This window comes from Narcine bancroftii, chromosome 3 (assembly GCF_036971445.1).
Source record: "Narcine bancroftii isolate sNarBan1 chromosome 3, sNarBan1.hap1, whole genome shotgun sequence".
NCBI classification, from domain to species: domain Eukaryota; kingdom Metazoa; phylum Chordata; class Chondrichthyes; order Torpediniformes; family Narcinidae; genus Narcine; species Narcine bancroftii.
Window position 1 is genome coordinate 109,420,054 of NC_091471.1, and position 24,747 is coordinate 109,444,800.

General features: G+C 37.8%; 1 protein-coding gene across 3 annotated transcripts in view; it reads right to left on the reverse strand.

Annotated features, from left to right (window-relative positions):
* The window catches only part of slc30a9 (solute carrier family 30 member 9), a 125,367-nt gene that overhangs the window by 48,643 nt on the left and 51,977 nt on the right, over window positions 1-24,747 (reverse strand). For all 3 annotated transcript variants that reach the window (XM_069924790.1, XM_069924792.1, XM_069924793.1), the window contains 3 exons: window positions 10,789-10,836; window positions 9,373-9,472; window positions 2,540-2,632 (listed from right to left, as the gene is read on the reverse strand). In XM_069924790.1, the coding sequence (XP_069780891.1) occupies window positions 2,540-2,632; window positions 9,373-9,472; window positions 10,789-10,836 (241 nt within the window). The remainder of the gene's footprint in view (window positions 1-2,539; window positions 2,633-9,372; window positions 9,473-10,788; window positions 10,837-24,747) is intronic.

Consider the following 24,747-nt stretch of genomic DNA (forward strand, 5'->3'; position numbering starts at 1 on the left):
AAAGATTGAAGAAAGAAAGCTTTCATAAAAAGCATATACAAGATGAGGGAGAAAGAGAAAAAACTCAATTTAATAATGTACAGCATACTACAAGAGACACATTTCCACATTGACATACAGGACAGTAATAGGCCCTTTTGGCCCATGAGCCCATGCAACCCAATTACACCCAATTGACCTACAATTTCTAGTATGCTTTGAAAGTGAGAGGAAGCCAGAGCACTCAGGGGAAACCCATTCTGACACGGGGAGAACATACGAACTCCTTACAGACAGCGCCAGATTTGAGCCCAGGTCGCTGCCACTGTAACAGCATGATGCTAATTGCTACATTAACCATGCTGCCCCTCTGCATTATTCATAGATCATTTCATTGATGACGACATTCAACTCTTGTTTGTGGAAAAAAAAGAATCCCGTGAATACATTTCTAGGATATCGTATCAAATGCATCCTTCCCACTATCATCAACTTGGCATATTATATCTTGGTGATTTAGTAACATTGGCTTAAAGTAGGTTTCTCTTCTCCTATTCATGAAGAAACAGACCACTGTCTCCATTTGCTGAAACTCAATGCTCTCAAATTTTTGGTATCAACTGGAAAATAAATTGAACACACTTTCAAATGTTAAATGCTATTACAAATGGCAAGTGATGAAATAACTGTCAGAAAAATTTCTGTGATAGTCAAAAAGGTTATAATTTAAACATTAAGAAAATAAAATGTTTAAATTAATAGATACTTGTTCTTTCCTTCAGTCTGTTGAGCATTTTTGTCATTTGGGAGCAATTTCTTGTTAAACTTTAATATATACTGAATTGTCAATGAAAATGCTATGTGTATTCCTTTATTTTAAACTGGAAAGTTGTCAAATATTTTGCACATCACAAGATAATAGGTACTGTTATTATTTGATGCCCACAATTCCAGTATAATTCTTCTCTGCTCCCTCTCTAGTGCTGCTATATTCTTTTTACTGGATCTCAGAAATTACTCCTGCAGTCTAAGCAGAGCTTCATACAAGTTTAAAGTAACTTTGCTTTTTGATTCCATTTCTATGGAAATAAATCCCATTTTTATTTTGTTTTGATGGCTTATGTCATTGCTCTAAGTGGTTCAATTTCAGTGAATGTTCAAAATGTACAAGTACATTAGGCCCCAGGTATAAATTTAGACATACAGCACGGCAACAGGCCATTTTGCCCATGAGTCCATGATGCTCAATTTACACCCAATTAATTTACACCCCCGTTACGTTTCGAACTGTCAGAGAAAACCAGAGCCCCCGGAGAAAACCCATGCAGAAACAGGGAGAAGGGACAAACTCCTTAACAACAGCACAGATTTCGAACCCTGGTCCCAATCGCTGGCGCTGTAAAGGCTTTAAACTAACCACTGTGCCGACCATGCCGCCCTGCAGACTTGCTGAAAATTTCCTAAATTTGCAGTTCTTAGAACCAGAGAACACTACAGCACAGAAAACAGGTCATTCAGCCCTTCTAGTCTGTGCTGATTATTCCACTAGTCCCAGGGACCTGCTCCCATTTCATAACCCTCCAGACCTCTCCCATCCATGTATTTATCCAATTTATTATTACAACTTAAAAGATCTTAGTCTCAGATTATGACGCAAGTAATCCTTCCAATATTTTTTAAAAATAAATTGAACATTTGTATCTTCATGCACTTTTAGGCAGTGATTTTGCAAATACCACCATTCTTTGAATAAAAAAATTATTCAACACTTCTCTAATCCTTCTGTCTATACCTGGAATGACTTCTCTCAAGGGAAATTGGCATGCTCTGATACTCCTGCAGATTGAGGAAAACAAGAAAATCTGCAAATGCTGGAGTCTAGTGCAGTAGACTAAAGTATTGAAGAAACGTAGCAGGTCACACAGCACCCATTGGAAGTAAAAGGTGGTCAATGTTTCAACCTGAACCTTTCATCAGGGGTGTTTTTGTAAGGTATCACCTTTCTGATTCCATAGTCAAGATTATTATAAGAAAAAACAACATTCAGTGAAACACAGGATATTTATTCTGCAAATTACACAAAACTTGTTGGCTATAATTCAATGACAACATTCAACATTCTAACAAAGGGCACATGAAAGCATTTTATATTGAAGAACATACTGAATCATGTACTTGACAGAGAAAGCTGTATTTAATTTCAATACAATTCTATTGATTTCCAAGTTGAAATAGTATATCGTATATCGCACAGTATATCGACACAAAAAAACCCAGAATGGATACATTAAAGGAACCTTGGGTTAGGATATACTATTAGGCATTAAAGAAAATATAATTTGGACCAGAAATGTTAAGGGCATGGAATGTTGGTGGATTGATAGAACATTTGATCGAAAAGCCATGTGTTCATTCATATTCTACTTCTGTTCTGCTCTCAGCTCTATCGCTTTCAATGTTTTCACCTTGTGATCATAAATTAAACATTTTAACATTTATATAGCTTGCATTTCTTACTTATTTATGCATTATTTCAGGATTAAAATTGAGCAATACCCACTTGGCTTCCACATCAGATCTCAAATGTACAGTAAAAGCCTCTGTATCATCATGAGGACTTCGCCGTCTTATTTTCCTCAATTTCTCCAGGTCACTGTAGACAAAAGGAATACAACAGACGTTTACTGAAGAACTACTATAGACATTTTAAAACTGCATTGTGTTGTGACATGGTACAATGAGACTGGAGTTAGTTGTTAAAGCTTAAAATGTGCTAAGTGACAGGATGAAGTCAAAATAACCTCTAACACATCAATTCAGGGTGTGCTATTTATACAGTCTTACGAGCCCAGAGGACCCCAAAACCCAGCAGCAACAGACAAAGACAAAGACAAAAAGTTGCTTTTAATTATCTTTAAACATGAAAACAGGATCAAACTTTTAACTTATAACTATTAACTTAACTAACCTAACTTAACTCCCTTCTAATTCTAAGTGTACATGTATGTAATGTATATGTAAATTCAGAAAAGTTCTTTGATTCACAATCCTATCTCACTTCTCATTCCTCCAAGTTCACTGGTTGCAGGCAATTCTTATACTGTGCACAGAATTTAACAATTATGAAGTTCACCAGGCTTTGGTGCTAGAAAGATAAATGGTTACCACTCAGGAAGGTTCTTGTCGGTTTTAGAGAGAGAGATTTGTTGTTCACTGGACATCCACAACTGATTCCTTGTAACCACCCACTTCAGTGTCTTGCGGAAGAAACTTGTCCAATCAGGGTTCTCCAGATGATAACCTCTTTCTTTCAGGTCACCACAGAGTTCCTTTTTCTATCTTTTATTTCAAGTGAAATATTAGACAGCCAGTCCTCTCCTCTTGTATGAACCACAAGAACTTCGAACAGGCTGAAGCAAGCACTCACAACCCGCCTTCCAAATGAGGTTTTCCATAAGCTGCTGCTGCTGCTGACTGATCTCTCTCCCCCCTCTCTCTGAGAAAAGCTCATTTTTCTCTCTGCTTGCAAAACCACACGACCCTCTTAGAACAGCAAGTTCCACTCCAGAAAGCCTGCAGCTTTCTCTTTCATCTGTTGCCTTTTTGTAAACAACAATCCATTAGTGAGGTCTCTTGGGTACTCTTCAAAGCTTTTACAAAGGCTCTTGGCGCTGGACTGTCTAGCATGAGCAGAGCTGCAGTATTTTAAATAAGATCTGTTTTATAGTGTTTCTACGTGACCTATACTAAAAAAAACCTGCCCCAATTTATCTCCCCAAAACATATCTATATACAATACAAACACAACATAAATTGTCACACTTTCCCCTACAAAGGAATTTTAACTCGAGTTTAAACTCAGTAATAACTGAACTGACTTTAAAATTACTAAAGAAATAATAATACACAATATATATGTTATAACAATGTAACCCAATGTTGAGAATATGTTTTTCAATACATGATGAATTTTAACATCTTGACAAACAGTCTGCTATCACATTATCTGTACTTCTGATATGAATAATTTGCAGATTATATTCTTGAAATATTAAACTCCAGTTTAACAATCTTCTGTTTTTATTCTTCATTTTATTCAAAAACACCAGTGGATTGTTGTCAGTAAATATCACAGTTGGTTCATGAAAGGTGCTAAGATATACATCAAAATTCTGCAGAGCAAATATTATAGACATCAATTCCTTCTCAATAGTGGAATAGTTCTTTTGATGAATATTGAATATTTTTGGAAAGTAGGCAACTGGATGGTCAATTTCATTATGTTTTTGTAACAAAACTGCACCTGCTGCCCCCTCACTGGCATCCATTGTTAAAGAAAATGGTCTGTCAAAATCAGAAGATTTTAACACAGGGCAATGGCATAGCATCTATTCTAAATTTTCCAAAGCTGTCTGACAAACTTTAGTCCACACAAATTTCTCCGCTTTCTTCAAAACATTGGTTAAAGGAAGAGCAACCTCAGCAAAATCTCCTATAATATTCTGCCATTCCTAAAAACCTTCTCACTGCTTTCTTGCCATTGGGAATAGGAAACTCAGAAATTGCATTAATCTTTGCTTGAATAGGTGCAACTTTGCCATGACCAACTATGTGACCCAAGTATGTTACAGTGACATTTGCAATTTGACTTTTTGCTAATTTAACAGTTAGATTTGCTTTGGATAATCTTGCAAACAAATTGACCAATTCCCTTAGATGTTTTTCCCATGCCTCACTTTTTGTGACCAAGTCATCAATATTAGCACCTGCATGTGTTAACCCTTGGATTACCGAATTAATCATTCTTTGGAATGTTGCAGGGCCATTTTTCACGCCAAAAAGTAACACATTATACTCCTATAAACCAGATGGAGTTAAAAAAGCCAAAATATTCTTTCCTCTCTCCGTTAGAGACACACCCAGTAACCCTTCAACAAATCCAACTTAGTAAGAAATTTAGCTTTGCCAATTTTATCAATACAGTCATCTATTCTCGGAATAGGATAAGTATCTGCTTTAGTTACTGAATTAACCTTCCTATAATCTGTACAGAACCTAACAGTTCCATCTGGTTTAGGTACCAGAATGCAAGGAGAACACCAATCTGAGTTTGGAGGTCTAATAATATCATTTTTAAAGATATATTCCACCTCCTGATCCTTTATTTCACTACATTCTGAATGTTTATTCTATATGGGTGTTGTTTTATGGGACTTGATTCTCCCACATCCACATCATGATAAATCACTAATGCCCTTTATGGCACATCAGGAAACAAATTTGTATATTTAAAAATTAATTCTTTCAACTGCATATGTTCTTGTGACTTAAGATGGCCCAACCTTTCCTCCAAATTTTCAAAAATTGCCAAGTTAGACAGGCACACAGGAACCATGGTTTCTTTAAGGTTACCCTCACAAGATTCTGTTTCCATAATCTTATGATCCATAACTTTCTCAACCCTGTCAACAACTAACACCTCTGATACAGATTGTTCCCCACTACCCTTATCCTCATAATAAGGTTTCAATAACAATTCACCCTTCAAGTCATATCCACAAACAATTTCTTCAATCTCCTGTCCACTTACTGCTTTGTCCCTTCAGTCACTAAGATCTGTATCTGTTTTCTGTTGCTTAATTAACCCTTTTCTTGACAAAGAGAAATCCTTACTACTAGAGTTAACCTGCTCCTTCAAGACTATTTCAGAAGGACGAGGCAAGTCTCTATCAACTGGACCTTCATCAACTCTCCTAATTTCCTTAGACAAAGACCTTGTTACAGCACATGCAGGATGTATCTCACAATCCTCTTCAACCTCATCCTTACTAGGCTGATTTATTAATCTCAAAACTGACACAACTTTGCCAAATCATTCCCTAATAAAAATGAGACACCCGGCATGGCAAACTTTGAAATTACTCTGACTACAAGTCCTTTAACTAATTCTGTATTCAGCACTATGTTGTGAGGCGACATTGATTCTACCTCACCTCCAACACCTTTAATAAGAGTCGTCTCCATTGTGTCAGTCTTTTGATCGAGAGTTAAAACATTTTCCAACAATAGTGATTGAGCAGCCCCAGCATCCCTAAGAATTTTAACTGGAACCTGTGATTCTCCCTTCTATACTGAAACTAAGCCCTCTGAAACAAAAAGTTTGAAAACATCCATGACACCCTCTCCATGTTTGGAACATCTGCTCTCCTTAAATTCAACTGTCTGAATACATGCTTCCGGAAAAACCTTTTTCAACACCAAACAATTTGCAATAAAATGACCATGTTTCTTACAAAAATGACATAGAAATCCAGAAGTTCTGTCCTTTCCCACCTTCTCTTCATCTTTTCTCTTAATATTCTCCCCACACTCAATTTCAGGCTTACTAGTCTGCTCCACATTAACCCTCTGAACAGGCTTACTAATCTGTTCCACATTAACTCTCTGAAAATACCTACTATTCTGAGATGTACCTTTGTGAATCAGGGCAAATTCATCTGCTAATCTAGCCATTTGCCACCACGTCCCCACGTCTCTCTCATCCAGGTATCATTTAATCTCATTTGGAAAACACCTTTTAATTTCCTTAATTAGTATCAATTCTCTCAATCTGTCAAAATCATTATTTATTCCTTCTGAGGTGCACCAACAGTCAAAACATACAGATTTTCCCAGAGCAAAATCTATATAAGATTGATTCCATGTTTTCACCAAACTCCTAAATTTTTGTCTATATGCTTCCAGAACCAACTCATAAGCTTTCAATATTGCTCGATTAACAGTAGCATAATTTGCCACTTGACCTGAAGTCAAACTAGAGTATGCAATTTGTGCTTTTCTCTTCAATACACTTGGAAGCACACGAGGCCATTTTTCTTTTGGCCATCTTGAGCTCTCAGCAACCTTTTCAGAAAGCTGAAAATATGTATCTATATCTCCCTCATCAAAAGGAGGAACTAGATTTACCTCTCTACCGGCAAAAACCTCTCCCCAGGATTTACAGCCCCAATTCTCTTACTTCCCTCTAACTCAATTTTTAACTTCTCTAATTGAAACCTTTTCCAAGTCATATTTTCTTTGTCTTTCATCATCCTCCCTCTGTCTTTCATCTACCTCTTCCTCCATTTTTCAGTTTCCTCTTCCTCATATATCCTCATTTTTCACTCCTGATTTTCAGCCTCTAACACCCTCGATTTCTCTTTCTTCTTCCACCCTCAGTTTTTCTCTTTCTTCATCCACCCTCAATTTCTCCAATTCCAATTCAAAAGATCTATCCTCTGGAAAATATTCCAAGTCTTTATCAACAAATTTTCCCTAACCTAAATTGTAGTTCACTATAATCCCCTGTATTTGTATTTTCCTCATCCAATGCTTGACTTCAGTCAGCTTTAATGCCTTAGAAATAACCATCAATTCCTTTTTTCTCTTGCTCTGCAAGTGATGGTTGTTACAAAAATGTATCAAGATCCATTGCTACTGTTTTTCCACACACAAGCTTTAAATTAGCTTGGAAAAACCAACTAATAAATCACAAAAACTCCTAAAGTTTAAGATCCCAAAACTCCAATTTTCAATCTGAAAGGACGAGTCCCCAAAAATGTTACGAGCCCAGAGGACCCCAAAACCCAGTAGCAATAGATAATCACCAAGACAAAGGGTTACTTAAACAAATGTTGCTTTTAATTATCTTTAAACATGAAAACAGGATCAAACTTTAACTTATTACTATCAACTTAACTAACCTAACGTAACCCCATTCTAATCCTAAGCCCACGTGTATGTAATGTGTATGTAAGTTCAGAAAACTTCTTTGATTCACAGTCTAATCTCACTTCTCACTCCTCCATGTTCACTGGTTGCAGGCAATTCTTATACTGAGCACAGAATTTAACATTTATGAAGTTCACCAGGCTTTGGTGCTAGAAAGATAAATGGATACCACTCAGGAAGGTTCTTGTCAGTTTTAGAGAGAGAGAGACTTGTTGTTCGTTGGATACCCACAACTGATGCCTTGTAACCAGCCACTTCAGTGTCTTGCTGATGAAACTTGCCCCTTCAGGGTTTTCCAGATAATAACCTCTATCTTTCAGGTCACCACAGAGTTCCACTTTGTTTATATTATTTCAAGTGAAACATTAGGCAGCCAGTCCTCTCCTTTCGTATGAACCACAAGAGCTTTGACCAGGCTGAACTAAGAACTTGCAACCCATCTTCCGAATGGGGTTTTTCCACAAGCTTGCCAGCTTATCCTGTTATAGCCCCAGCTGCTGCTGCTGACTGTAGCCCTGCAGAACTGAATTCTCCCTCTCTCTCTGAGAGAAAACTTGTTTTTCTCTCTCTGCTTGCAAAACAAAACAACCCTCTTAGAACAGCAAATTCCATTCCAGACAGCCTGCAGCTCCGACGAGTTCTTGCATCTGTTGCCTTTTTGTAAGCAACAATCCATTAGTGAAGTCTCTTGGGCACTCTCCAAAGCTTTTGCAAAGGCTCTTGGTGCTGCCCTGTCTAGCATGAGATTAGCTCCAGTATTTTAAATAAGATCTGTTTTAAAGTGTTTGTATGTGACCTACACTAAAAAAACCTGCCCCAATTTATCTCCCAAAAACATATCTATATACAATACAAGCACAACATCATTTGTCACAAAACATAATACCTACTTTAATGAAAGATTTCTACATTACAGAATTTTGAAATACAAGATATGACACCTTTCAGAACATAGATTTGGAATCAATAATAGATGGTTAAAACAATGCACTTTCCTACCATATATGCCATTGTATAGGACAGTTCTCAAAATTCCACATTTTCACCTTAAAATCAGGGGTAGTCCTATACAAAGAGTCTAAACTTCTTCCCTTGATGATGAAGTAATTGTCGGCTCCGAAGCAATCTCGTGCATGACTCGTTAGTAATTTACGAAGTCTCAGCACTCCTCTGCAGGGTCCAACTGCTGTCGGCTCTGTACAGGTTTTAACCGGCCTGTTACAGGAGCCTACTGTGATTTATTTTAAAACATCCAAATAAAATTTAAACCTTTAAATGATAATTGTTAAATATTGTGATTTGCTTTTAACAGCATCACTGGTCAGCGGAAAGTGCCATTTTGAGGGGAGGGGGCATCTTATTCAAAGGGCATCATTCAAAACCAACATTTTAGGTGGAAATTCCATGGTCATCCTATACAACTGCATATATGGTATATGAACATCTCATAATTTAGTAATTTATCTCATTCTTATACCTGGGTTTAACAGAATTCATAAACTTAGTTTTTGGTTTATATAGCTAGGTTCTTTACGGCAAAAGAAAGAACAATTATCCAGCAGTTATAATTTTTTTTCTGCTTTAAAACTAAAATATAATACTTTTAATACAACTAATGATTACCTGGGTTTTAGACAGAACTCATTCATTGCTCGCATAGCTGTGATGAAATTATTTTGAGTGTATGTAGACCCATATTCTCGTTTCTTCAGAATAGCTTTAACTGAAAAATACAGAATTAGGATTCAAACAATGAAATTATCATTTATACATTTCTCTAGTTAAATAGAACTAAAGTTATACTTTGCACATTTTAGTGTGAAATCATTGGTCTCTGTTAAGCAAAATACAGGGCACTCTATCCTTGATCCTTTGTATTTTTGCAGATTTGTGCATCTTTTTCTGTTGAGACTGTCACAAAGTAGTTGTTTAATTCCTTTACTAGTGCTTTATCCTATATTAGTGGATAAAGGAAATGTTAAGAGGGACATGGGCCAAAGGCAGTTGAATGAGACTAGCTTGATTGGCCTGGACAAGATGAGCTGAAGGGCCTATTCTCGTGCTGTGGAATTGACTTGTTCTCCCATCTTTATTTGTAGGGGACACTTAATTGCCCTTGAAGGTCTTTTCCTCTGTTCATATTCTGAGCAGCTCCATTGAGTTTTTTGTTTAAAGCAGTACCAACAGATGTGAATTTCTAGGCAAATTACTTTTTGAACATTTAAATAATTTTCATATTTCTGTTTTCATTCTACTTTATTGCTTAATTTCTCACATCAATTTCACTGCCAATTTGTACTTAATAGATTTATCTACAAAAAAAACATTCTACCAAGATAGCCTCATCTTGAATTCAAAGATATTTTTATACAATACACTTGAAACAAACCAATTCAAGTAAACTTTAGATACATATTTCCACCAAAAGATAAAATTACAAGTTTTGTATATGAGCGAACAAAGAGAGTCAACTTCAGGAGAAGTATAAAACTGAAGACATTAGAGTTAGAAATAATACAGAATTAGATAGAATTATACAAAATACAAAAGTTTAGATTAAGCAGGGAGTTTAAGAATGAAAATACATGAATATGATACAGGCAGAAATGAGCATTCTGACATAGAGTCAATGATATTGAAGATTTGCCTCAAAAGATTAAAAGCTGAATAGTTCTGGGTGCAAGACATTCAGGAAAGAGGGAAAGTAAAAGAGAGGTGTATAAATGTTTTAAAAATCATAATGCTAGAAAAGAGAACATACTTGATGGGACTGCTGGTTGTGCAGTTAGTATTGGGGTGTCGGGGGGTAGAGGGTGCATGGGTGTGGGTCGAAGTGGTGGCAGCATATCCTAATTGCTGTCACTGGATCTACCATTTGAAGAGAACTGGGCCACACTCCATTTGTAACCCAGGATCAATAGGTTAGGCAGCAACTATAGAGAGAGAAAAAAGAGCAAACAGAGCAGAACTTTGATAAGAAAAAAACAACATGGTAGGAAAAAGCGAGTTGTTTAATTGGCACAAAATAAAATTACTTACCTTTCACTTGGATTTGCTCCAAAGTAGGCGGACTTGGAGAACTCGACCCTTGAGTAAGGAAGATAAAATTGCATGAAGCAAAACTAAAGTGCAACACGATGGATAATAACCAACACTTATAAATCAATTTTTAACATAAGAAAATCATGATATAATAGAGAATGATTACATTTTATCATAGAGAGGGCTGAAGGGCAGAGAGACTTGAAAGTTCTGCTTTACAAGTTGGTTGAAAGTAAACAGATGCACAGAAAACCTATAAAATTGATTTTACATTTGTGAAACTGAATTCCCTCAATTATTTCAACATTTTCTGTGTTTTTAAATAAAATTATTTTTTAAAAATAATTTTTTGATGTCTACCTTAATTTTAAGTACCATATTCCCAAATCTTTTTTACACTCACATTTAAAGCATTAACGGAAAGTACAATGTTTATATTTTCTGATAACAAGGGCAACTGAAGTCAGGTGACCCAAACATCACTATAAAAGTGAGGAGCTGTGTAGTGGAGCAGTCATTATCAGAGTAGGCTGAGTCAGTTGGAAAGGCTTTGGCTCAAGAGGTTTTGGCAAGAAGAGGCTGAGGTGGTGGTGGTGAAGGAGGTGAAGAAAGGGCCAGCCTATTGCAGGAACAAAAAGGATTCAGCAGGTAGGTAAGGGCAGGTTTTATATATTTTTGCCTCTAGTAATATATAGTGGAAATGGCAGCCAAGGCAAGGGAATGCTCCTCCTGCAGAATGTGGGTCATCAGGGAAGCTGGCAGTATCTTTGTCTACTTCATTTGCGAGTATATCCAACTGCAGCTCCTGACAAATTGAGTTAAGGAACTGGAGCTGGAGTTGGATGACCTCTGGATCATTCAGGAGACAAAAGGGGTATAGACAGGTGTTACAGGGACACTATCACACCTAGAAGGCAGGAGGAGGGTAGATGGGTGACAGTCAGGAGAGGGAAAGGGAAAAGGCAGGCAGTGCAGGGAACCCCTGTGGCTGATCCTCTCAATAACAAGAATACAATTTTGGATACTGTTGGGGGGAATGATCTACCAGAGACAAGCCATGGCGATCAGGTCTCTGGCACAGTCTGATCCTGTGACTAGGAAGGGAGGATGAGAAGAGCTGTAGTGATCAGGGATTCCATAGTTAGGAGGACAGATAAGAGGTTCTGTGGAAGGGACTGAGAATCCCAGATGGTATGTTGCCTCTCTGGTGCCAGTATCCGAGATATCTCAGATTGAGTTCACAGCATTCTCAAGAGGGAGGATGGGCAGTCAGATGTTGTGATCCATGTAAGGAACAATGACATGGGTAGGAAGGGTGGAGGTCCTGCAAGGAGAGTTTACAGAGTTAGGTGCTAGGTTGGACAGGACTTCCAGAGATGCGATCTCATGATTGCAATCCACATGCTAGTGAGGTTAGAAATAAGAGGATAATACAGCTTAACATGAGGGCTTCAGGTTTCTGGATCATTGGGCTCTCTTCAAGGGAGGGTGCATGCTGTTCAGACAGGATGGTTTGCATCTGAATTGGAGGGGAACCAATATCCTTGTGGGAAGATTTGCTGGTGCTGCTACAGGGGGTATAAACTAGACTTGCAAAAGAATGGGAACCAGAGTTCCAGAGCAGATAGAGGAATGGAGGAGGGAAAAGATTATGTGAAAATTGCATGCACCGTTGGAAATCAATGGGTTGTACATGATGGAAATATTCTCAGGTGCATCTAATTCTTTGCAGACAAGCTTAGACTGTTGATAGGCATATGGGATTGTGGCCATTAGTGAAACTTGGTTGCAGGAAGAAGTGGACTGCCAGCTCAATGTTCTGGGCTTCCATTGCTTCAGACACGATAGAAGTTGGGGGGAGGGTGGATTTGTTGAAATGAAAGGGGGAGGAGGGGCGTTGCTCTTCAGGGAAAATTTCACAGCTGTGCTCAGGCAGGACAGACCAGAGGATTCATCAACTGAGGGTATATGGGTGGAGCTGAGGAAAAGATATGACAACATTCATGAGACTGTATTAAAGACAGCCCAATAGTCAACAAGAATTGAAGGAGCAAATCTGTGGAGAGATAGCAGACAGCTGCAGGAATCATAAGGTTGTAATAGTAGAAGATTTAACTTAATGACTGGGACTCCCATATTGTAAAAGGCCTGGATGGCTTGGGATTTGTCAAATCTGTTCAGGGAAGTTTTCTAAATCAATATATAGAGGTCTTTCATGGCTTGGTTCTTTTCAATCTTCTTCAGCATGATGCTGAACCAAGCCATGAAAGACCTCAACAATGAAGATGCTGTTTACATCCGGTACCGCATGGATGGCAGTCTCTTCAATCTGAGGCGCCTGCAAGCTCAAGAGAAACTTGTCCGTGAACTACTCTTTGCAGACGATGCCGCTTTAGTTGCCCATTCAGAGCCAGCTCTTCAGCGCTTGACATCCTGTTTTGTGGAAACTGCCAAAATGTTTGGCCTGGAAGTCACCCTGAAGAAAACTGAGGTCCTCCACCAGCCAGCTCCCCACCATGACTACCAGCCCCCCCCACATCTCCATCGGGCACACAAAACTCAAAGCGGTCAACCAGTTTACCTATCTCGGCTGCACCATTTCATCAGATGCAAGGATCGACAATGAGATAGACAACAGACTCACCAAGGCAAATAGCGCCTTTGGAAGACTACACAAAAGAGTCTGGAAAAACAACCAACTGAAAAACCTCACAAAGATAAGCGTATACAGAGCCGTTGTCATACCCACACTCCTGTTCGGCTCCGAATCATGGGTCCTCTACCGGCATCATCTACGGCTCCTAGAACGCTTCCACCAGCGTTGTCTCCGCTCCATCCTCAACATTCATTGGAGCGCTTTCATTCCTAACGTCGAAGTACTCGAGATGGCAGAGGTCGACAGCATCGAGTCCACACTGCTAAAGATCCAGCTGCACTGGGTGGGTCACGTCTCCAGAATGGAGGACCATCGCCTTCCCAAGATCGTGTTATATGGCGAGCTCTCCACTGGCCACCTTGACAGAGGTGCACCAAAGAAAAGGTACAAGGATTGCCTAAAGAAATCTATTGGTGCCTGCCACATTGACCACCGCCAGTGGGCTGATATCGCCTCAAACCGTGCATCTTGGCGCCTCACAGTTTGGCGGGCAGCAACCTCCTTTGAAGAAGACCGCAGAGCCCACCTCACTGACAAAAGACAAAGGAGGAAAAACCCAACACCCAACCCCAACCAACCAATTTTCCCTTGCAACCGTGTCTGCCTGTCCCACATCGGACTTGTCAGCCACAAACGAGCCTGCAGCTGACGTGGACATTTACACCCTCCATAAATCTTCATCCGCGAAGCCAAGCCAAAGAGAGAAGAATATAGAGGTATCAAGTAGAGAGAGCGCAATACTGGATTGTCTATTAGTGAATGAGACAGGATAGATAACATAAGTATGTGTTGAGGAGCATTTCGGGCCCAGTGGTCATAATGCCATTAATCAAGTTATTTATGGAGAAGGACATGTCTGGGTCTCAGGTTGAAATTGTAAATCCGAGAAAGGCCAATTTTGAGGAAATGAGAAATGATCTAGAATGCATGAATTTAGGATGTTGTTTTCAGGCAAGGATGTGCAAGGTAAGAGGAAGACCTTTAAATGTGAAATTTTGAGAGTACAAGTATGTTCCTGGTAGGATTAAAGGCAAGGTTAACAAGCTTGGATTTTGAACGATATTGGGGATCTGGTTCAGAAGAAGAGAGCGGTATATAGGAAATGGAGCAAATGAGGAGGACTATAAAAAATGCAAGAAAAACCTCAAGAAAGAAATCAGGAAGGCTAAAAGAAGACATGAGATTCTTTTGGCAGACAATGTGATTGGAAAAGGATAGTAAGGGACAAAAGATTAGAGTGGTCAGCTATGTATGGTGCCAAAAGAGATGGGGAAGATCTTAAATGCATTTTTTGCATCAGTATTTACTCAGGAAACTGGCACAGAGTTGAGAGAAGTAAAGAAAACAAACAGTGAGGTCATGGAGCCTATACAGATTAAAGAGGAGGAAGTGTTTTCAGTTTAAAATAAATAAGGGTTGATAAATTCCCAGGGTCTGACAAAATATTCCGTGGGACATTGAGGCAGGCTAGTGTAGAAATTTCAAGCGCTCTGGCAGAAATATTTAAAATGTCCTCAGCCACAGGTGTGGTACCGGAGGATTGGAAGGTAGCCCACATTTTTCTGTTGTTTAAAGAAGACACCAAAAGTAACTGTGGAAATTATAGGCCAGTGAGCCTGATGTTATTAGTGGTAAATTATTGGAAGGTGCTCCAAGAGATCAAATTTACAATTATTTGGAGAGTCTGGGACTGATTAGGGATAGTCAACAAGGCTTTGTGCCTGGTAGGTCATGTTTACCCAATCTTTTAGTTTTTTTGAGGTGGTTACCAGGAAAGTTGACAAAGGAAAGGCTGTGGATTTTGACTACATGGACTTTATTAAGGCCTTTGACAAAGTCCCACACAAGAGGTTAGTCTGGCAGGTTCAAACCCTAGGATTCATGGTGAAGTCGTGAACTGAATTCAATAATGGCTAGAAGGGAGAAACTAAAGAGTAGTAGTTTACTTCTCACAACTGAGGCCTGCATGCCTCCGGGATCAGTGCTGGGACCATTGTTGTTTGTCATCTACATTAATGATCTGGATGATAATGTGGTAAATTGGATCAGCAAGTTTGCCGATGACAAGAGTTAGATAAACCTTTTACAGACGATGAAATAGAAATGGCAATAAGAGATATGCCAAATGGAAAGGCACCTGGTGAAGATGGGTTTTCTATAGAGTTTTATAAAGTATTTTGTGCTGATGTATCTTCTATTTATAAGGATGTATTACAACAAACTTATAATACTTTTCAATTACCCGAGTCTTGTTCTAACGCAATAATTACGGTTATACCAAAAAAAGATAAAGACCCTTTATAGGTTTCTTCTTATAGACCAATATCGTTGTTACATGGTGATCAAACGGGATTTATAAAAAATAGGTATGCGTCAGATAATATTTTATGATTAATAACCTTGATAAATAAATCTAAATTTCAGTTGAATTATCCAATAGTGGTTTCATTGGATGCAGAAAAGGCTTTTGATAGAGTGGAATGGAAGTTTCTGTTCAAAGTACTTGAGAAATTTAGTTTTGGTTCTTCATTTATTGGATTGATAAAGGCTTTATATAATAGCCCGAAGGCTAGAATTGCTGTTAATGGCCAAATTTCAGAATCTTTTAGTTTGACAAGATCTACTAGACAAGGATGTCTGTTGTCACCTGCTTTATTTGCTATAGTTATTGAACCTTTAGCACAATTAATACGTCAAAATGAAAATGTTAAAGGTATGAGAGTTCTGAATGAGGAATACAAGATTAATTTATTTGCTGATGATGTTTTATTATATTTGGTGGTTCCGGATACTTCTTTACCTGCAATTCAAAAATGTTTAGAAATTTATGGTCAATTATCTGGTTATAAAGTAAATTGGGCTAAAACTGAAATTTTGCCAATTTGTAAAGATGATTATTCCGTGTATAAAAATATGACAAATTTGAAGTGGACTACACAAATTAAATATTTAGGAATTAATGTTAATACGAAATTTCAAGAATTATACTCAATTAATTATCTTCCTTTAATAAAAAGGATTAAATTAGATTTGATTAGGTGGAGGGATCTACCTTTGGGTTTACTAGGGAGGATTAATACCATAAAAATGAATATTTTTCCTAGAATACAATATCTGTTTCAATCAATTCCTTATTTAAAAAAAGTTTTTTTAAGGACTTGTATAAAGCGATTAGAGAATTCTTATGGAAGGGAAAATTTCCGAGAGTAGCAATGAGAAAATTGATGTGGGATTTTCAATTTGGAGGTTTAAGATTACCGAATTTTCAGCATTATTACGAAGCAGCTCAATTTAAATTTCTTAGTGCATTATGAATATGGACGACCCACCTAGTTGGGTAAAGATAGAAATGGCGGTTATTTTAGAAAAATTTCCTCATGAGTTTTTGTTTTGATGGAATAAAAATTTACTACGAACTTACGATGTGCCAATATTGAAACATTTATTGAATTTATGGACAAGTAAACTTAAAAAATTGGGACTTAAAAATATATATTCTGGAAGATTGACATTATATAATAATCAACTTGTTCCTTTTACGGTCTCCAATGCCACTTTGAAACAATGGGAAAAGAAGGGAATAAATAATTTATCTGATTGTTTTTCTGAGGATTGTGTTTGTTCCTTTGACGAATTACAAAGGAAATATGGTATTAGTGCAAATTCTATATTTGTATATTATCAGTTAAGAACTTTTGTAAAACAGTTATGTGGTCGACATATGATTTTATTACCTGAATCTAGTTTTGAAGAATATGTACTTTCAATACCAAAAAAGGGATATATCTGATTTGTATTGTATTTTACAAGAAATTGATAGTAAAAAAGACTGGGATAAAGATAAGTTGAAATGGGAAAAAGATTTAGGACATAAAATAGCTGAAGAAGCTTGGATGGAAATTTGTCAGAATAGTATTCGGAAATTAATTAACGCTAGACTAGTGATGATTAATTATAATTTTATTCATCAGCTATATTTAACGCCGGAGAAATTAAAAAAATTTGGTCTTAGTAAGTTGGAATCTTGTTTTCGATGTGATCAGACGGCCAATACTTTTTTGCATACTGTTTAGCTTTGTAATCGATTGCAACAGTTTTGGAAAGGTATTCAATCTATTTTTAACAGTTTATATAATATCCATTTTGTATTAGATCCTGATATATTTTTATTAGGGAACATGCAATCATTAATTGATTTAGGTTTAGAGGATTATCAGATTTCCTTTATCTATTTAGCTTTAGTCGTGGCTAAGAAATGTATAGCACTTACTTGGAAAGATTTTAGATAAGTGGTATTTGGAGATGAAATTTTGTTTGACTATGGAAAGGATATCTTTTTCAATTCAGGATAGGATGTCTTTTTATAAGTTAAAGTGGACTCCGTTTGCTAATTATATGCATTTAAGTTTGATTTAAATATATGTTTAAGCGTGATATTTTAGTATTTTTTTAAACTTTATTTAAGATTTTATAACATGAATAACATATAGATTACATTAAAAAAAATTAAGAATAAAATAATAAAATTACAATACAGTATCAGTAATCTAAATAAACTATACCCTCCCCAATAATTATTACACATTAATAACCCAACTCAAATTAATCCAACCCCCCCTTTCCCCCCAAACTAAAGAGTGAAGAATTAATAAAGTTAATAATATATGTGAGAAAAAAAAACCACTTACAAAAAAACAAAAACATAACCGATTAAAATACTAACAAAAAGAGAAATAATTAATACTAAGATATCAGACTTAAAAAACATATTTAAATCAAACTTAAATGCATATATTTAACAAAGAGTTAAGATGAAACATATATTTAATTCAAACTTAATACAAAAAAATTAGTAAAGTTAGTAACATTGTCTATCAAAAATTCTTAAACAATAATCAATTCTTTAAAAAAAATTGTAGCATGAGAAAAAAAAAGATGAAAAAAAACTTTCTCTATCGAGATAAACCTTCACCAAATATCAACTAACTTCACATCTATCATCATATTAGTCACATAAACCACCATCTTAAAATAAAATTCAAACCTCATTAAGCATTGTACAGTTCAATTTTAGTACTCTTCCACCATTTTTCCCTTTTACGCTTAAATAATTATCCAATAAAAGCTCCAATACCACATTTAAATATCCCCAATCATTACATTAAAATTCAGATATCCAAATAATAAAACACATCTACAACGAAATCTATATCTTCAACAAATGGAGCATAAACCACAAACAACATTCAAGCCTCATTAAGAATTGTACAATTCAATTTATAACTTTCACCATTATTCCCTTCGTTCTATAACTAAAATAGCAAAATCATATACACCAGAATTACCACTCCTTTCACCTTAAAATTAAAAAAATATATTAAAAAAAAACTTATCCATCCCATTCACATTTAAATTTCAAATATACCTTATCTACTGAATAAACTTTACAAGAAAAACCACATCAATTTTTAGTTTTTTAAACAATCAAATACTTTCTTATACTTTTTTTATAAACACAAAAAAAAACCCTTCACTCTTTAATCTAATAATACAAAAAAAAGGAAAAAAAACGGGTAGGAGATTAAAAATACCCCTTCCCGTCTAAACCGCGCAATGCGGTAACTCCCAAAAAAAAATGGGTGAGAGATAACTCACACGTAGCAGATGACTTTCAGGAAATAGTGCCTATCCAGTTCTCTCCCCCAACTCTCACTTCATCTTAAACTAACATCATCATTATTTAATATTCCTATTTTTTTAACAAAAACATTAGAAAAAAAAACACTCTTCTTTTAATCAACTCCAACTACCGAGTCACCATTACAACCATTCCTTCTTGGAGCACGGCTCTTTTCTTCCATCTCTTGTCTCCTTAGAGATCGCGGCGGACTACGTCTCTGTTGAAACTGAGTAATTGGCGGCTCTTGAGCAAATGCTATAGCTTCCTTTGGAGAATCAAAGAACTTTGGTTGGTAACCATCTTGAAAAACCTTCAAAACAGCTGGATATCTAAAGGTTGCCTTATAACCTTTCTTCCACAACAACTCTTTAGCAGAATTGAATTCCTGTCGTTGGAACATAACTTCTTGACTCAAATCCGCATAGAAGAAAACTCGATTATTTTGAATCATCAAGGGTGATTTTCTCTGTTGTGCATTTCTAATAGCCACTCGTAAAATTATTTCTCTGTCGTAATAATTCAAGCAACGAACCAAAACAGGTCTTGGACTTTGACCTGAAATAGGTCTTCTACGCAAGGCTCTGTGAGCACGTTCCAGGATTATACCTTCCGGGAAATGTTCTTGACCCAGCACCTGCGGAATCCATTCAGTAAAAAATTTTCTTGGGTCTGGTCCCTCCATTCCTTCCGGCAAACCAATAATCTTTATATTGTTTCGTCTGGATTGGTTTTCCAAATAATCAATCTTTTTCACCAAATTTTTATTTTGAGTTTGTAAATCTTCGACCATTTTGGTCATATCTGAAACTTGATCTCGTATTTCGTCTATATCTTCTTCACACGAATTAAATTTATCTCTCACTTCAAGCTTAAAAGCTCCAAACTCAGCCATCTGTTGAGAATTTATTTCCATCAGAGTATTGAACCTAGTACCAAGTTCAGTCATAATCTTAGATAATCCCTGCATTGTATAAGATAATTTAGATTCAAGATTCACAAGAATCTTTTCAATTGGAAGAGATTCTGGCTCAACAGATTCCTGCTTCTTCTGCATAACCAAAGTGTCTTCTGTTGCTTCCTTCATTCTGGTTGCCTTCCTTGTAGTATAGCTGCATGTGAAAACCCCAGCCACAGCCTTTCCAGCAGTGACTGGAGGACACTGGCCGGGATTTTCCCCAGTCCATAATGTATTAATTTCTCCCAATACATCAAGTTGTATAGGTTCTTTTATCTCAAGAGGTGCAGTTTGCAGTGCCATCGCTACAGTTGACAAATGCCTTTCCCCAGCCGGTTCTTTAACTGATGTTACTACAAGTGGTTCATTCATAACATTGCTGTCAGATGCTACTGCACATGTGTGAACCTGAGTAACTTTTTGTTCTAAAGGCTGTTTGGCGCCCTCTTTACAGGGCTCTACCGATGTAACATTGATCTCTACATCCGAAAGCTGTACCTCTCTCCTGGGATCCATTTCAGGCTGAGCCCCGGTGCCTTTCCTGTAGGTAGGCTCCAAAACTTGAACTTTTGGAAAATATAGTTTTTTGATGATCTGTTGTCATTTTTTTTTGCTCTTTTCCACCAATTGTACCATCATAAGTTAAATTAACAGCACTGAAGTTATCTAAACTTTTAAAGAATTTTAACGGGCATTTCTAGACAAAATAAGATAGAGTCAGGAGACGACTGGAAGGCACGTCTGATCCTTACGCCATCTTGCCACGCCCCCCGTGATATTTTAGTATTGATAAAAAAAATGTTTGTTGTTAGAATTTTGTTTTAGGTTAAGTTTTATCTCTTTTTTTGTAAGTGGGTATTTTTTTCCATATATAATGTTAATTTTATTAACTCTTCACTCTTTATTTTGGGGGGGAGGGTTGGACTAATTTTAAGTTAGATTACAAATATTGTGTTACAATTAACGGGGGGGGGTTATTTTGTGTAGTTTTCTGATGTAATATTGTAATCATACTATTTTAATTTTTTAAATTTTTCTTTAAATGTAATTCTCTATTGTATTCATGTTAAAATTTTAAATAAAGTCTTCAAAAAAAAAAGCAAGTTTGCAGATAACACTAAGATTGGCGGCATTGTGGACAGTGAAGGTTTGCAAAGGTGGCAGAGGGATCTGGACCAAATGGAAAAATATGCTAAAAAATGGTAGATAGAATTTAAGCAGACAAGTATGAGGTGTTGCACTTTGGAAGGTGTGACAGATTAGATACATTTTGGGGAGATAAATTGCGGCAGGTTTTTTAGTGTAGGACACATACAAACACTTTAAAACAGATCTTATTTAAAATACTGGAGCGCTGCTCATGCTAGACAGGTCGGCTCCAAGAGCCTTTGCAAAAGCTTTGGAGAGTGCCCAAGAGACTTCACTAATGGACTGTTGTTTACAAAAAGGCACTAGGTGAAAGAACTCATTGGAGCCGCTGGCTGTCTGGAATGGAACTTGTTGAGTATTTGTTGCCAACTCCATGACAAAGCTTCTGAAGGAAATATTAAGCACAGGTAAGGCCCTCAGAAAGACAATTAAATCACTCTGACTCAGTCAAATCATGCAGTCATTGGCTGTGGCTGAAAAGAAGGGATCGTATCTGGGCTCCGAAATGACCACAAAGAGAAATGGATATGGGACACACACCCAGGTTTGATCAACCTGTTATGAGCCTTCCTTGGCAGAGGGTGTTTTGTGTTGAAAAGGCTGAAACACCCAATGATGCCAGGAATATAACTGAAGATGTCCCACGCTGGATAACATCTACTAGTGATCATCCTCCATCTTGGTAATTGAGGCAACAAATAAGAGACAATCAATCTAAACAATGCTGAAACATCAGGGATGTAACATTCATCCTACAAATCAACCAAACATTCCTTATGCCATGGTTAATACATAAAATATCAAGGTCTGCAAGCAGAGGGGGGGGGGGGGAGGGGGGGAGGGGAGGGGAGGGGAGGGGAGGGGAGGGGAGGGGAGGGGAGGGGAGGGGAGGGGAGGGGAGGGGAGGGGAGGGGGAGGGGAGGGGAGGAGGGGAGGGGAGGGGGGCGGGCTGGGGGGAGGCCAGAGGGAGGGGAGAAATTCTGCAGTGCTAGTCAGCAGCAGCTGGGACTGGAACAGAAATACCTGGAAATCTTATGGAAAACCCCATTTGGAAGATGGGTTGTGAGTGCTTAGTTCAGCCTGGTCAAAGCTCTTGTGCATCATACAAGAGGAGAGGACTAGCTGCCTAATGTTTCATTTGAAATAAGTGAAACAAAAAGGAACTCTGATGACCTGAAAGAAAGAGGCTATCATCTGGAAAACCCTGATGGGGCAAGTTTCTTCGGCAAGACAGTGAAGTGGCTGGTTACAAGGAGTCAGTTGCGGGTGTCCAGCGAACAACAAATCTCTCTCTGCAAACCAACAAGAAACTTCCTGAGCAGTAACCAATTACCTTTCAAGCACCAAAGCCTGGTGAACTTCATAAATGTTAAATTCTGTGCCAGCAGCTACGAATCTTGGAGGAATGAAAAGTGAGATTGGACTGTGAATCAAAGAACTTTTTTGAACTTGCATATACATTACATACACGTGCACTTAGAATTAGAAGGGGGTTACGTTAGGTTAGTTAAGTTAAAGTGTGTTCCTGTTTTCATGTTTAAAGATAATTAAAAGCAACTTTTGTTTAAGTAACCATTTGTCTTGGTGAATATCTATTGCTGCTGGGTTTTGGGGTCCTCTGGGCTTGTAACAAAGAACAAACGCGTTAAATGGTAGGGAACTGAGTAGTGCAGTACAAAAGAGGAATCTGGAAATTCAGATACATAATTCTCTGAATATGGTGTCACAGGTGAATAGGGTGGTAAAGAGAGCTTTTGGCATCGAGGCCTTCATAATCAAAGTATTGAGTATCGGAGTTGGGATGTTATGTAAAGTCAATAAGAGAGTAGTGAGGCCAAATTTGGTGTATTGTGTGCAGTTTTGGTCACCAAACTGCAGGTTAGGTGTCAATGAGATAGATAGAGTTCAGAGAAGATGTACTAGGATATTGTCTGGACTTTAGGGACTGAATTACAGGGAAAGGTTAAACAGATTAGGACTTCATTCCCTGGAGCAGAAAAGAATTGGGGAGGAATGTTATAAAGGTACTTAAAATTATGAGGATGACAGAGTAAACTTAAGTTGTTTTTTTCCGAGGGCAGGTGAGATACAAATCAGAGGATGTGGGTTAAGGGTGAAAGGGGAAGTTTATGGGGAACATGAGGGGGAACTTCTGCACACACAGAGTGGTGGTAGTGTGGCATAAACTATCAGCTGAAGTGGTGAATGGTCTCAATTTTAACATTTGAGAAGAATTTAGACATGTACATGTCGAGAGAGGTATGAAGGGATATGGACAGTGCAGGTCAGTAGGACTAGGTTTGGCATAGACTACAAGGGCCAAAGGGGCCTGTTTCTGTGCTGTAATGTTCTATGGTTCTATAGTGTGTTGTTCAAATTGTTTAATAATAATTGGCTGCTCAGCACCATTGAAGCAGACCTTGATATTTTATGTATTAACCATGGCATAAGGAATGTTTGGTTAATTTGTAGGATGAGTATTGTTTCAGCATTGTTTAGATTGATTGTCTCTTATTTGTTGCCTCAATTACCAAGATGGAGGATGATCACTAGTAGATGTTATCCAGCGTGGGACATCTTCAGTTATATTCCTGGCATCATTGGGTGTTTCAGCCTTTTCAACACAAAACACCCTCTGCCAAGGAAGGCTCATAACAGGTTGATCAAACCTGGGTGTGTGTCCCATATCCATTTCTGTTTGTGGTCATTTCGGAGCCCAGATAAGATCCCTTCTTTTCAGCCACAGCCAATGACTGCTTGATTTGACTGAGTCAGAGTGATTTAATTGCCTTTCTGAGGGCCTTACGTGTGATTAATATTTCCTTCAGAAGCTTTGTCATGGAGTTGGCAACAAATCCTCAAAAACCAATTTCAACCAGGCACATCTTCACTTTCCATCCTCGCTGTTCTGTGACAAAATTAGAGTAACTTAGTGTCTTCCATTCTTGTGCCTCGTCCATGGCACCCTCCCAAGGGGCTGTCAGCTTAATGATGAACACACTCTGCCGAGAGCTCAACCAGAGGACCAAGGGTGCTGTAAAGATGAGTCACTGGCCGAGGTCTACAGGCAATTTTCCATCTCTGACCATGTTCAATGGGCCTATATCTGGGAGTGAGGAGGAGTGGGTCCTGTGGTTTATTCCCTCCCAGATGAAAAGTGTTAGACATGGGAGGGTGATCTGGGTGTTTGCTGGCAGGGCATTCGATGTTCTCTTTTCTTCGAGTTTGGCTGCTATGCATCTCAGCACTTGATTATGTGGCCATGTTTGTCATTACACCCAACCAAAATGTGCTTGAGCATAGCAGTAACTGCGTAGAGGAAACATGCTGGATCCTCTCTCAACCACAGATTTATGTTTACGGGAGAGGGCAGGACACCACGTGTCTCTGATTATCAAGCTCGTTCTATCTGACTCCTTATTCCACAGGTTCTTTCAGGTTAGTCTCTTCCTCTCAATGGCCTCTCACCTTGACCAGTGCCCTTGTTTTGGCTGAGATATGGCTTTGACAAACCTG